At 43.2% G+C, this 13,745-nt stretch overlaps 1 protein-coding gene across 2 annotated transcripts in view; it reads right to left on the bottom strand.

Annotated features, from left to right (window-relative positions):
• Nucleotides 1-13,745, bottom strand: part of PDE7B (phosphodiesterase 7B) — a 293,000-nt gene that overhangs the window by 23,806 nt on the left and 255,449 nt on the right. For both annotated transcript variants that reach the window (XM_046677064.1, XM_046677066.1), the window contains 3 exons: nucleotides 13,607-13,702; nucleotides 11,422-11,522; nucleotides 9,543-9,674 (listed from right to left, as the gene is read on the bottom strand). In XM_046677064.1, coding sequence (XP_046533020.1) covers nucleotides 9,543-9,674; nucleotides 11,422-11,522; nucleotides 13,607-13,702 — 329 coding nt within the window. The remainder of the gene's footprint in view (nucleotides 1-9,542; nucleotides 9,675-11,421; nucleotides 11,523-13,606; nucleotides 13,703-13,745) is intronic.

Below are 13,745 nucleotides of genomic sequence, written 5' to 3' on the forward strand. Positions count from 1 at the left end.
AGATTATAAGCTACATGTGAGTAGGGAGCCTGCCTCGTTCCGTTTGTATCCACTCAACTCTATCTCTTTCACGGAGAAAGTGCTTTCTGTTAATTTGCAAAATAAGTCACTGAATAAGCTACTCGATTTCATTCAACAAGTATATGCAGCACTTACTGAGTTCCAGGCACCGTAGCACGAGCTTGGACTACACCAGTGAACGAAACGGACACGGACTAGTGGTGGCAGGGATGGGGAGAGATGGAGAATAAACAATAAACATAATAAACACTTTAATTCTGGAGAAACATTTGACAGCATCTCAGAAGACAGTGAATGCATGGAGAGAAGAAGTGGAGCAGGAGAGTGGGAGTCTGAGAGCCTTCGAGGGTGGGGCTGGTAAGGTCTTTGGGGTAAGAGGTGAGGTTTGAACGAAGACTTGAAATGGGGAGGGAGGAAGCCGTGCTGCTCCGGCGGGGAGAGTCCACCAGAGGAAACAGCTCGAGCCTCGGCCCCAAGTGCGGAGCAAACGGCCAGCTGTGAGGTCCACGTGCCGTGAGAGAGGGGAAGGGTTAGGACCAGGAGTCAGAGAGGCGGTGAGAGACCAGATGGTGTACAGCCTTCTGGCTGTTGTAAGGATTTTGGTTTTCACTCTGAGGGAAATAAGGAGCCACTGCAGGGATCTGGGGGGAATGAAATTCTGCGACCAGCGTATAACTAAGCTCACTTTGGCTGCTGAGTTGAAAACAGATTCTGGTGGGCGTAAGGCTGGAAGCAGGTGTCAAAGACTATTTAGAGGGTGACAGAGTTCACCCAGGCGGGAGAAGACAGAGGCGTGGACGAGGGAGTGGGAGGTAAGAGTGGCTGATTTCTGGATCTGCAAGGATGGCTACAATGTTTCTGGCCTGAGCAACTGGAAAGATGGCGTGCCCATTCCCTGCAGTGGGAAGGCTGCAGGTGGAGCCGGTTGAGAGGAGGCCAGTGTTGGACTTGTTGAGTCTGAGATGTCCATTAGACACACGGACATCATGGCAGAGATACCAAAAACCAAAGGAGTAACAACAACAAAAGGAAAACGGAATAGCGGCACAAGAATGTGGTAATTCATGGATTAGCGGGAGATTGTCACATGAAGGGAGAGCTCACCCTGATTAATCATTTTGATGGTCTCAGGTTTACAATTAAGCATCAGGCGTGGCAGAGACGACTGGGTGTTCATCCTCTAAATCCATTTTCCTTTCCTGCTTATCCACAAAACCTCAGTTTTTAGACAGTCTTGTAACTATCCAGAATAGAGATAACATTTTCCAGCCTCCTTTATGACTAGATGGGATCACTTGGATAAACTCTGACCCATTGAATGTAAGTATAAATGTTGTGTGGGATTTCCAGGAAGGTTGTTTAAAGGGAACTAACTCTCCGGGAGAGGCCTCTTTTGCTTCTTCCCATTCTTCCTTCTCACTATCTGGAACGCAGCAGGAATGGCTAGAGCTCCAGCAGCTTTCTTGGGCAGTGAGGACGAGGTCACACCCTCGTGCTGGTAGACTGTAGAACTAGAGGGATCCTTGGACCCTCACCCTTAATTTTGTGCAGCCACTGTGCCTGCTCTGGACTGCCAACCTCCACACTTCTTTTATGAAGGATAGAAATAAACTTCCATCCTTGTTCAAGTCATGAATACCCCAAGTTATTTATTTAAAGTCTTCCACTTCATTCTGAAAGAGTCAATGAAAAGGTCTTTGCAGTGTCTCGATCTATTATAATGCTTGGTTTTTGCCTAAGAATGATAAGAAGGAATTTTACAGCTCCACCAAGGAGTGAGGAGAAACCACTGTAATAAAGTCAGAAACGCAGGTATGTGACTCTACACACACGCACACACTTCTTATTCTGAGATGAACCATTGCCGTCTGCTGGGACAGACTCCCCCAGTTCTCCAGACAGATCTGCTTGCTCCCTCTTCCAGCTCCCACTCCAACCCAAGCTGCTACCCAGCGTCTAAGCCTCCTTATGATACTTTGTCCACTGACCTTGCTCACATGTATCAATGACCCTCACATGTTTTGTTCATTTACTCTTGAAAAGAATTTTGAAAAACCATGCTCTTCCTATACTTTTTAGAATCAATATCTAAAATCACAAATTTCAATGGTAACAAAAGATCTTATGTTCAGCACATTTGTGAATATCGGTATTTTAACAAAAAAATCTTCACATCACTCTTTTATGTATTAAATGCATCTAGAGAAATCTAAATGCCATTTAACGCCCATTCATCTCCCATTAAAAAAAACACATGAATAATTTATTCTTTAAGTCAGAAATTTTAAATTGATTCTTTTTCATTTAGAATTTATATTTCCATTCTACTTCTCTACAGAATTTTATTTTAATGTAATATATTTTTTGTATGACATTCTTTTATTGTCACCCTATCATATTTCTCTGCAAGAAAAATAAGTATATAAATTGGAAGTTTAATTTAACAAATTTTTATAACATCAGGTCTGAGTAGTAAATATTTTTCTAGCTTGAATTTACAATGAAATTGCTATTATTAAGTAACTGGTCAAAATATATGTATATTGCAAATTCGGAAAAAATAATTAAGTTTAAGAATAAAAATTTATTGGCATTGCATCTATTTATGAGATGGCTGGGAGAGTTATAGTACCTCAATTACAGGAGACCTCCTTTAATGTTTTTAGCTGTTCCTTTGTTTGGTATTTTTTCACACTGGGGCAATATGCAATATTGGTGCAATCGGGGCACTATGCAATATGCAGAACGGGCAAGAGAGATGTCTTTCTTTTGTAAAGTGGGAATGGTGGGGGGTGGGGGGTGGTTGTGAAGGAGGAGTGGGAAAGCAGAGCTGACCTGACTGCCTGCAAGCACATTTTAGGCACGTCTGCGTAAGGGCCTGAAGTGGATTCTGTTAGTACGGCTCATGCCGGCATACCCCGTGGACAGTGCTCTGTATCCACACGGGCACGCTGAGTCTGAACACCCTGCCACTGCGATTGCCACTGAGAGCAGGGAGCACGTCGTACTCATCTTTGTGCCCCAATAGGAGGCACAGAGCCATTGACAGATGTAAATGTTTGTTGAATGGATACTGAGTAACTAATTTCTGAAACTTAAAAGTACAGTAGATGCAAAAGTTTAAGAAACTGTTAAAAGAAAGAGCCCTGTTACATTTTGGGTCAATATCTGACAGAAGCCAGACTTGGGATCTTCTTAGGCAAAAGCCGGAGAGCTTTTTCAATTATTATAGCAATGGGCTCTTTCCCACTACTCATTCACAGACAACCAGGAGCAAGTGAATGACTCCAGAAATAACACACATCCGGCAGCACTTGTCAATTCCAAGAAAAGGAATAAGAAGATCATTGTACAGATTTTTCAGTCAGTGCTTCTCATTCTTCATGGCGCTCTTGGTGTGGGTTAGCACGAAGGTCACCAGGAGCAGGAGCAGCTTCTGAGTGGATAGAGGGGATGTGTGCCTCGATCTGGCGGTCTGGTCTGAGCGCTGTTCCTACGCTTGTCAGATTTCCACTCGGGGTCTCTGTGTGCTCACTGTTGCTAGTATTCCCGACCCCTCAGTCTTACTCAGGTCCTGTCTTTCTTGTTGCATGCATCTATCCATCCATACATCCACTTACTTATCCAGCAAACCTCCCACCACCCAACAAATATTCACCGAACACCAGGACTGTGCCGGATGCTGAGGAGACAGCAGTGAGTGAGGCAGGCGCTCAGAAGCTTGCAGGCTGTAGGGGATGTGGACATCTAATCAGGAAATGTCAGTTTAGAGAGATAAACACCATGATAGGGAAATAATAGAGGGCTGTGAAATCGTATAGGAGGGCACAGATGACGGAGTTTTGAAGAAAAAGAAGGCTTTCAAGACGAAGATGTGTCCAGGTTGAGATCAAGAGGGTGAGTGAGTTAGAGAGGACAGCCACAGAGAGGGAGCTTATTTCATTAAAACAGGCAGAAGAAAGAGCAGGTGCCTGAAGACCTGTAAGCTAGAGGGACACTTCATGCCTTCCCACCCTGCTTTATTTCTTTTAATCATAAGAAATTTTCGTTTTCTAATATAGCCTATATTTTACTTAGTTATTTTCTGCTACCCCTGGTAGAAAGCAGGGATTTTTATTGGTTTTGTTCATCTTTTGTAGTCCCAGAACTTGGCACGCATCAAGTGCTCAATAAATATTTGTTGAATGAATAAAGGAATGAGCTACGTTTGGGACTCTGAGAGTAATGGCAGGAAGTGAAGCTGGGAAGTGTAGTGGGGGTCAGATCGTGATGTGGTTTGTAAACTGTGTTGAGACACTTGGACTTAATCTTTAGGCAATGCGACTTCAACCAGGCGGCTATCTATGCGTCAGAGTTGAGTTCCAGGAAGCTCATTCTGGCTGCACAGTGGAGGAAGGGCTGGAGCCAGGCGAGGCCGAGGGCAGACAGGACGAGGGCGATGCTGGTGCCCTGCACTGCGGAGGGGCGGGGTGAGCGAGCAGGCTGGAATGTGCCGGTGTTTCATAGGGAAGGATCAGAGTGATCTGTGTCCTTCCTAACGGGGAGCTGGATTTGTTCCTACAGGCTTATCTGGCTTTCATAGTGGCTCGAAGACCAATATTAGCAAAAGGTAGATTGAACAAAGAGGAAAATCATCATGAATGCTCATGGAGATCTGAACATAGGATGAGACGATGCCACCTTCATATCCGTTGAAACCCTGGCGCTGTTTTAGAATCCCACATTGGGTACCACATCTGCTGACCTTTAAGAAGCATCAATCCAGCAATTGCCCACTATCCCGGTGACAATGTGCTCCAGTGCTGTAAACTATTCCTATTTGCAGTTTTAAGAATAATCTTCACCATGAAGTTGAAAGAGCAAATATCCACTTTTGTGGCAAGAAAATCTAATTAGAATTTTAATTTGGAAAACTCAACCCCTTAAAACCCCTAAGGTAAAACCCTTACTTCTCTTTTTGTCTGAATTATCAAGTATTATCTGCCCTAAAAACAAAACAATCTCTTTGTTCCCGAATAACAACACATCTGGCATTTAATAAACCACCAACACAGGCTTTCAAATTAAATCAAGAGGCTATTTGTCAAAGAGAAGCTGGCAGAGCAGACTTACTATCATACAAGGCAGCTTTAAACTGTTAGGTTTTTTCCCTATTTATTGGACAATTTCTTTGATTAAAATACTTAGAATGATGTTGCTAAACCGAGGCTGGTGTATGGTAAGAATCAGAGGTCACTGTACCTTTTAAAGCAGAGGATACAAGAAGGAAAATAACAACAGGAACACAGGCATAGTCTGTGTTTTCATTTTTAATTGCTCACGAAACAGAGAAGCAAGACTCCGGGAGATAATGAAGTCTCTGAGTTCTTCCCTAACAAGCCAAGTGGTCTCCTCGGTAACGCTGCAATGGCCCCAGTCCAGGAGGTCTCGGGGGAACAGAAGCTCCTTGAGTCCTAAACAAGACCTTGGCCCTTGAAGAAACTATGGCACTGCCATGCTCACCACCCGCAGGAAGCGTCGGCCCAAGACACTGCTCTGACAGCGAGGAGCCTGGACACCAACTGCCATCCATGGGGCAGGCCTGTGCTCAGATCAGGGCCACAGACACACCACATGCCAGCCACCTCACTGTGAAGAAACTTTATGAAACAGAAAATGAGATCTGAGCCTCCTCTTTACCATGTTCTCACTACTTGTCGTAAACACCTTTCATACAGCAGAAGTTGTGAGGGCACGTATCATCCTCACTGTTGCTTGTTAGAGCAGAGGTTGTAGGACCATGTGGGAGGAATATTGCTCCTGGCTCTGTCAGCTTCATATTTATGGTTCAGAGTCATTAAGAATAAAAAGGGGTTAAAATGCTGACCTGCTCTAAGTGCTTGTGAAAAGTGACTAAGAAAAATGATTATAAACTCCTGCAAGACAGTATAGAGTGTAATACATATGTTTCACGGAACAATTAGTTATGAATTATGTTATTCATACAGCTTGCTCTGTCACTAGTTAATATCTAGTTGGACTCCCTCAAAAAGAGTTAAATTCTAAATCGAACTGAAAGTGACTCCTCTTGGCATTGTAATAACCAAGACGTATCTGATGTAAGGCTTGCTGTGCCCAACTGCTGAGCCCCCATGCGTGAGGGGTTGGAGGGTAGAGGGACAGAAGATTCTCGGTTCTATCTCTCACCTGCTCCTCCCCCCTCAGTCCACCACGACCCCTGGACCACTTCCAGTCTGACGAGAGACGTGCCAGTGGGAAGCGCTTCATCACCTTCGCTTTGAACTCGGGTTGGCAGTGCAGCTGGTGAGTACAGCCCAGACACAGGCAACAGAGAGGGCCCTCGGACCCGGCCTTTGCTCCAGCTGCCCTGGCTCTCTGCTTATCTCAGGGAAGGAGCACAGGCCGGCGTGAGGCAATGATCTTCTTATTTGTTAGAACTGAAAGAGCACAGCCAACAAAAGGAGGCGGAGGAAGCCCTCTTCCACTTTATCTCATTTTTGGTGAGTCTGGATTGTAGCAAAGTCATGCACAGAGTGTTTTCAAAGCCTCATCATTGCGGGCACATCCTCTCTATGGTATTCTCGTTAACCACACGTGTGCGCATGTGTGTATAATTTTTGTGTGTATATATACTCACAATACACTGGGTGATATATCCATCTGCAGAATCGGTTTCTGTCTTCCCATCGTGTTTTGTTTGCAGCTCTCTACTACTGGGCACTTAGCAAGGTCTCTCCCACTCTCAGCCGCTTGTTTATAGTCCTCTCGTCTCCTTCACAGCAGTGAGAGGAGCTGGAGGAGAGCTCTGAGTTGTCTGCACACAGTAGGTGATTAATATGAGTTTTAGAGGCAGTATGTGCAGCGCACTTCAGCTCTGGAGACAAAAGACGTGAGTTCTAATCCCAACTTCGCCATTTATTAGCTGTTTATTTTCAGGAACAACTCCTGAATTTCCTACGTATCAATTTCCTCTTTCTGGAAAATAAGTTGATAATAGTACCCAGCTAACTGGGCTATTGTGGAGATTCAGTAATATAATATATAAAAAGTATTTAGCACAGCACTTGGATCATAGTAAGTATTGAATAAAGGTTAGCTATATAATTCGGTGAACTGAATTTTTACAGAAAATTTTCTTTATCTTTTTGGAGTTCCTCCAAATAGTTAAGAAGCAATGGTATACAGCCAAACATAAAAGGCATCATAAATTTTTTGGACAAAATTGAAATCTCATATTATTTTCGGGTCCTCATAACAATTTTTACTTTTAATATGTTAAGTCCCAACTTTGCTGATAACAGTTTCAGCTTTTCTCCTAGCCAACTCTAGGACATTGGAAATATCTTTATGATAATATGCAATACTGGTTTGCCTTCAACACTGTCCCTAAAACTTAAAGACATGGATCTTAGCGTCCGAGAGATCCTAAGAACAACTGAGCAGGGGACTGAAGAAAACAGTATCTTGAATGTGGCTTTTGAGTCCTATGTCCCAACTTCTCTCTATCAAAACTCATTATCAAAAGGATCCTTCTCTTTCCTATCGAGGATCAAGCCAGACAGCTCAGATGGATAAAGCCACTTCTAGAAAAAATAATAGCCCACTTTATTGTAGCAATATCTTTGGATACAAAGAGCAGCACACTTATTTACTCTTCAAAGACTTTCTAGAAATGTTGCGTCTATGTGTATATCTTTAGCTAATTCCTCAAACCTTTCTCAAACTGGGATTAAGCTTTCTCAGATTTTGCACATTATGAGCAACCAAGTTTGAACAAATGTTTGAAGGCAGAGATTATATTTTATTCATCTTTGTACTCCTAGATCCTAGTGTATCATCCGATATGTGCAATAAATAGTTGCTGATTAAAAATACACAAGACTGTATGTTGCATTGAAAGGGCTGCAGAATTTGGTTGTATTAGAATGTTTATTTTTAACAAAGATATTCAAGTAAAGAATTATTAAAAAATATCTGTACTTCAAAAGTTTGAGTAAGGCATCCACTTTTTTGAGAACATTTTTGGTATCTGAAAAAGATAGATTGGGGTAGCTTTCTTTGGAGAATCAATTTTTGTTAATTAGTGGCGAGTATTTAATTCTTCATTATTGATGAAATTCTACACTTTCTTGTTTTTATCTTTAACGTCTGGCATGTTTCTTTCTGATTTCCTGTCTCAATGTGAATTCACTGTGTGTTTTATGTATGTTACATGTAGAGTACAATTTTATGGTCCCTATTTTTATGTACAAATCAGTCAGTAGCAGTTGATACTCTCTTAAACTCCATTGATAGGAGTTATTTGATGATGAGAAATTAGAATTATGTAAGCATTTACATTATGTTGGAATGGATCGAGTAGTCAATCTTGCTGATTGATTTCCTTCGTCTAATAAAAGACATTTGAAAAAGTCAGGATTGACAGGAATAGAAAATCTATCTGGGGCTCTCAGTCCAGACACTGGTTTTCCCCCTAGTCAAGTATTTATGTTTTTCTTAAGCAGTAAGTTTAGCTTCTGAGGTGGTTTAGAAAGTTTAGTTTTAGTTTTTCTTTGTTTGGTTTTTAGCTCATCATCAAAAGGCTTTCTTCATTCTATCGTCCTGTCCCCTCTCCACGGCGGTATCTATCCCAGCTCTCGTGCTGGCTGACAGCCTGAGAGAGCCAGATGCTGAGTACATACCAGGTGGATCTGTACACCTTGGGATGCCATCTACGCCAAAAGCTAAACAACTGGATGGAGAAAGGCGTTTATTCATCTTCCAATTGCACTTTATTGGAAATAAATGCACCTCCAGTCACAACAGCTTGTAGGAGGCAGCTGTTTTACGGGATCTGTCAGGAATTCTTTCAGCACTGAACTTTTTCAAAAGATCTACTAAAATTGAGATCAATGGCTCTCTTGTAGGCAATGATTTTGTGAATGACAACTAAAGGTCTCCAAAGAACCATGTTGAAAATTCTGGGAGTAATTCATTTATGATATAAGGTTTAATATCTGAAAGAATATAACGGATCAAAGTTCTCCAGGCCAGCTCACTCATGCTGCTGAAATATTTTCCAGCGACAAAGTATGCCTCTTGCCTTTGATAACATACCTCTGATTCAGACCAATAAAATTCATAAATGGTCTTAAAGACATAAGCCTGAATTAGGATTGCACCTGGGAAGTTTCATTGACAGAAGTCCTGCAAGGACTGGCTTCCACTGGCCACGTGTATGAGTGGTTCCCAGGAAGGCAGGTATTCTCAGACCGCGAGAGGGTGGGCTCCGAGATCCGTTTGGCTTTGGACAATTTCAAACCCGCTTCGGGGCAAACTGAATTCCTTGGATATCCTCGTAAATCAGTTTAATCTTTCCTGGGGGATATCCTGGACCTATTTCAAACCCATGCTCTTCGGCTGTGGTCATCACGGAGGCTGACCCTGAATGAAGGCTATCTCCAAGGGTGAGATTCACGCTCCAGGGCTGGCCCTCACGTCACTGGCCGTACTGTGTCTGGCTCAGTGTCGGGCTCCCTTACCTGATACAGGTTGGCGAGGTGGTGGTTAGTTTTGATCAAAAATGGCTGGTTCACCCCCGGGTGGTCAACGTCGTGTGCTGCTGCAGCCAGCAGCCCCAGCATGATGTCCAGAGGCGTGAGGAAGCTGGCGAGCTGTTAGAAAAATCAAATGGGGAGACTGATTGGTGTGTTTTCCCGAAAAGGTTAGCATTTGCTTTGGCTAAATCAAACTGAATGAATCATCCTCGCTGAACCATCAGGGCTTTCATCCAGACCTCTACCCTCTGAAGCAGTCACTGAGGTGACGTTCACGTGGAATCGCAGGAGAAAAGGGACTTTGCAGAAGGTAATTAAGCCACTCACATTGTGTAATCATTCAGGTAGCCCCTTCTTCTGACTGCCCCTCGGTGTTGTTTTGTGGTAGGGGTTGCCCGTGGGCAGCCCTGCTCTGCGGCGGGCAGGCAGAAGGCAGAGCCTGAGCAACCCTCTTCTAGAGGAAGCCATAAATGAAGGAAACAGTGGAAGCCAAGGTGATGGACCCATTAAAATAAATCATTTGTGCATCTCGACCATCCATAGTGTCGCTACTTCTTTCCATATGAAATGAAGAGCAGGCTGAATTGCAAGGCTTGCATATTCTTCCACATGTAGTAAGTAGTGGGTGAGTGTGAGAGATTGTTAGTCTTTGGTTAGCTAGGAAGACGAGCAGGAGAGTGGGGGCCCAGCTCTCACTTTAAATATACCACTGTGTGATACACAACTTCAGACAACTCAGAGACTAAAACCAAAACCTTTGCTCTACTTGGGATATTTGACAGGAATGAGGCATCTACCCGGTTCCGTATTGGGAACACCTGTCTGGCATCTGTATGTTTAGTGGTTGATGTTAAAACTGATTGAACTAAACAGAGTCTTTGCCTGGGAGATCATTTTCCAAAAACCTTAAGAGAGCTCATCCTGGGGGCCAGCCCTGTGGCTGAGTGGTTAAGTTTGTGAGCTCCACTTCAGTGGCCTGGGGTTCGCCAGTTCAGATCCAGTGTGTGGACCTACACACCACTCATCAAGCCATGCTGTGGTGGCATCCTACATAGAAGAACTAGAATGACTTACAACTACGATATACAACTATGTACTGGGGCTTTGGGGAGAAAAAGAAAAGAGGAAGATTGGCAACAAATGTTAGCTCAGGGCCAATCTTCTTCACCAAAAAAAAAAAAAAAAAAAGAAGAAGAAGCAGCAAACTACCATAGTCTAGGTTTGGGTTTTGGTTTAAAAAAAAAAAAAGAAATTTTATCATGTATGTTATACCAACTAAGTTTTATATGGCTAAGAAATGACTTGATTTTGAGTAATGAGCATTATTATTATGTTTTTAATTTTGGATTGGTTTATCACATCAGAATGTGCTTGCTATGAGGTCTTTGATGTTCATAAGTTTTTTCTTGGGCCTGAATCAGGCTGTCCAGTTGCCTTCATAGGAAATGCAGCTTGATTATTGAAGCGTTTTGATTCTATTTGTCAATCAAAGACCACGAGGTGGGAGAGTTTTCCCAGAAAAGTTCAGCGCTGGTACCGTTCGTGGCAAAAGTCCAAGGCAAAATGGTTCGTTCTGGGACTTTTGAAGACATCAGAGACAAAGATTGTCCTGGAGAGAGCTTTTTTTTGTCCTAACGCAGCCTTGAAAGTATACAAATTATGAAAAGAAACCTCAGAAAACTTACTTCCTCTTTCATGACTATTACACGATTTTCGGAGCTGATGTTGGGACTTTAATATAAACCTTCTGTATTCATGTTGTGAACGACCCGTACGTAACTCAGTTATTCTGATGTGGGGGGTGACGTGGGACCTCGCAGGTGGCTTGCTTCGCATTTCCCCACAGCTGAGGGGGCAGCCTTACCTTTGGCTCCTTCAGATAGCAGTGCATGGCCTGGGTGACGTCGGCTGCGTGGACAGCGTTGTGATATGGATTTTGGCTGTGGTAATCTTCTTGAACCATGACTAGGAGGTAAACAGATAACTCAGTCAGCTAAACCCCACACAGAAGGGCATACTCACTCAGACTTAGGGGGGAGTCCCTTTTGCTTAAAAATAGCAGGATCTCCAAAATGTGCAGCCCGAGGACCCTTTAAACGTGAATGTGGTTTGCAAGCTTGGCAGGTCCACTGGGCTGCAATGAGTGGACAGGAGCGGGGCAGACGGGAGAAAGGCTAACAGGATTTGCGAGGCCCTGGGGATTCCTCACCACCTTCACAAATCACCCCTTTCTGGCATTCATGAAGGCTTTCATTCATACGAAAAACAAATATGCAGGAAAAGGACAACTTTATTTCACACTATAGTTTAATTATTTAGGTTTGCTGCCATTTATGAATAACGTGCTATAAAAGAGGCTTCCTTTTAAAGAGCCCCAGTAGCGTCAGAGTCCTGATTTCCAAAGGTTGGCTCATCACTTGAATAACAAATGCCGATCAGAGGAAATCTGGGGCTTCTTCAGGCAGAAGCTCGAGGTACTGCGTTGATCCAACTGAGGACTCCTGACTTTTATTTTGACTTTATTTAGAGAAAGAAAGCTATCATCTTTCACACCCTTCTATCTAAGGGCCAGAGTGCTCTTGGCACCAAGGAGAGACATAAGCAAGCAATTTTGGTTTGCTATTTACAGAACCACTAGCCCACTTCAGCTAATAACCAAGGCAACACTTGGGACACGGCATATTCACTGTGTATAGAATGCCCGGATTTGCAAATGGGGCCATATTTTCTCAACCCGTGCTATGAGCTTGGTTCTGGATTCCGGTGTTATTTCTGTCATCGAATCTTTGCAATCTTTACATGTACTCTGGGTGCACACACATGTCCAAAGTACCTGTGTTCTCCCTCTCTAAAAATGTCAGAATTATTTGGCTCTATTCATGGCGATGACTTTGCTCAAGCAGTCTAAATTCAATTCCCTTGGGGTTATTTGTCTTTCTGGAACTGAGCCATGTCATGGCTGTTTTCAGAGATTTCTGATGGGCTTCATATACCTTTCATTCAGCAGGTTTATTTTACAATTATGTTTAAACTCTGGCGCTATCACTTATTGTTTGTATTGGGTGAGTTCCTTAACCACAAGTTTCCTTCGTTTCCTTCTCCATACAATTGGGATTACAATGGCTCCAGCATCAAAGGTTGCTGTTAGGATTAAATGTGTTACTATATGCAAGTCCTTAGGAGAGGTCCCTGCATATGTAGTCGCCATGGAAGCCCGGTGGTGGTGGCTGCGCTGTCACCATTGTCATTGGTATTTTATTCTTGATAACACCCAGCGAGATTCCACAGCCAAAGCACAGCCATGGGGCAAGTCAACGAAGCCAGGAACAAGCTAAGTGGCAGAGGGAAGTTATCTGGTGATTTAAAATGTGCCTGGGTAATTCACAGGCAGATAAATAAGGATACAAATAAAGTCAGTTAGAGCTGGGGCTCCTTTTTGATAGAGTGATGGTGGAGCTGAGTGGAAAGATGGTGGGCTTTTACGTCAGACAGACCCGGGCTGGGACTGAGGCTCTTCCAAGGACTAGCTGTTGACCTTGAGCAAGTTAGGAAACCTCTCAGAACCTCTCCTTAACTGTGGGCCAAACGGTGACAATAACACCCAACTTGCCGGGTTGTTGAAACAGCTAGAGATAACATACTAAAGGCACCCTGTACCTAGTGGGTGCCACATAAACTGTGGTTCCGATTTTTTTAAAAAGCCTATTGACTATTTGTAACAACTCATGTCCAGGTTGGGATTATTTGAGGTGTACCTGGATGGGGTTTTGTTAATGTGGGAGCAGATCTGTATCTTTTTTGACAGTTATATGCTCTTGATGGTTTTCTTTATATAACCTTTACCTATCGCGAACATAACTAATCAAGTACACAATTTTTTTCCATGATTTAAACGGGTAAACCACGTTTTAAAATTAAGATGAGATAATTTCAGATTAATTTAAAGACTTTATCTACCGTGCTATAGCTCTTGCCACTTTATATTAAAGAGCATTATGAACAGATATTATTCATGGGAATGAGGGTAGGAATATGGAAAAGAGACTTACCTAAAAACCTGTGTAAGGTCACCATGTCTAACTTGAAGTGGTGAATGAGCCCATGGGTGCTGAAGAGGTGGCAGAGCAGCGTCACTAGGCTGTTTCCTGTGGGAGGACAGTCACCCCGTCACCCCTCTTAACTCGTCTC

Source organism: Equus quagga, chromosome 11 (assembly GCF_021613505.1).
Source record: "Equus quagga isolate Etosha38 chromosome 11, UCLA_HA_Equagga_1.0, whole genome shotgun sequence".
NCBI classification, from domain to species: domain Eukaryota; kingdom Metazoa; phylum Chordata; class Mammalia; order Perissodactyla; family Equidae; genus Equus; species Equus quagga.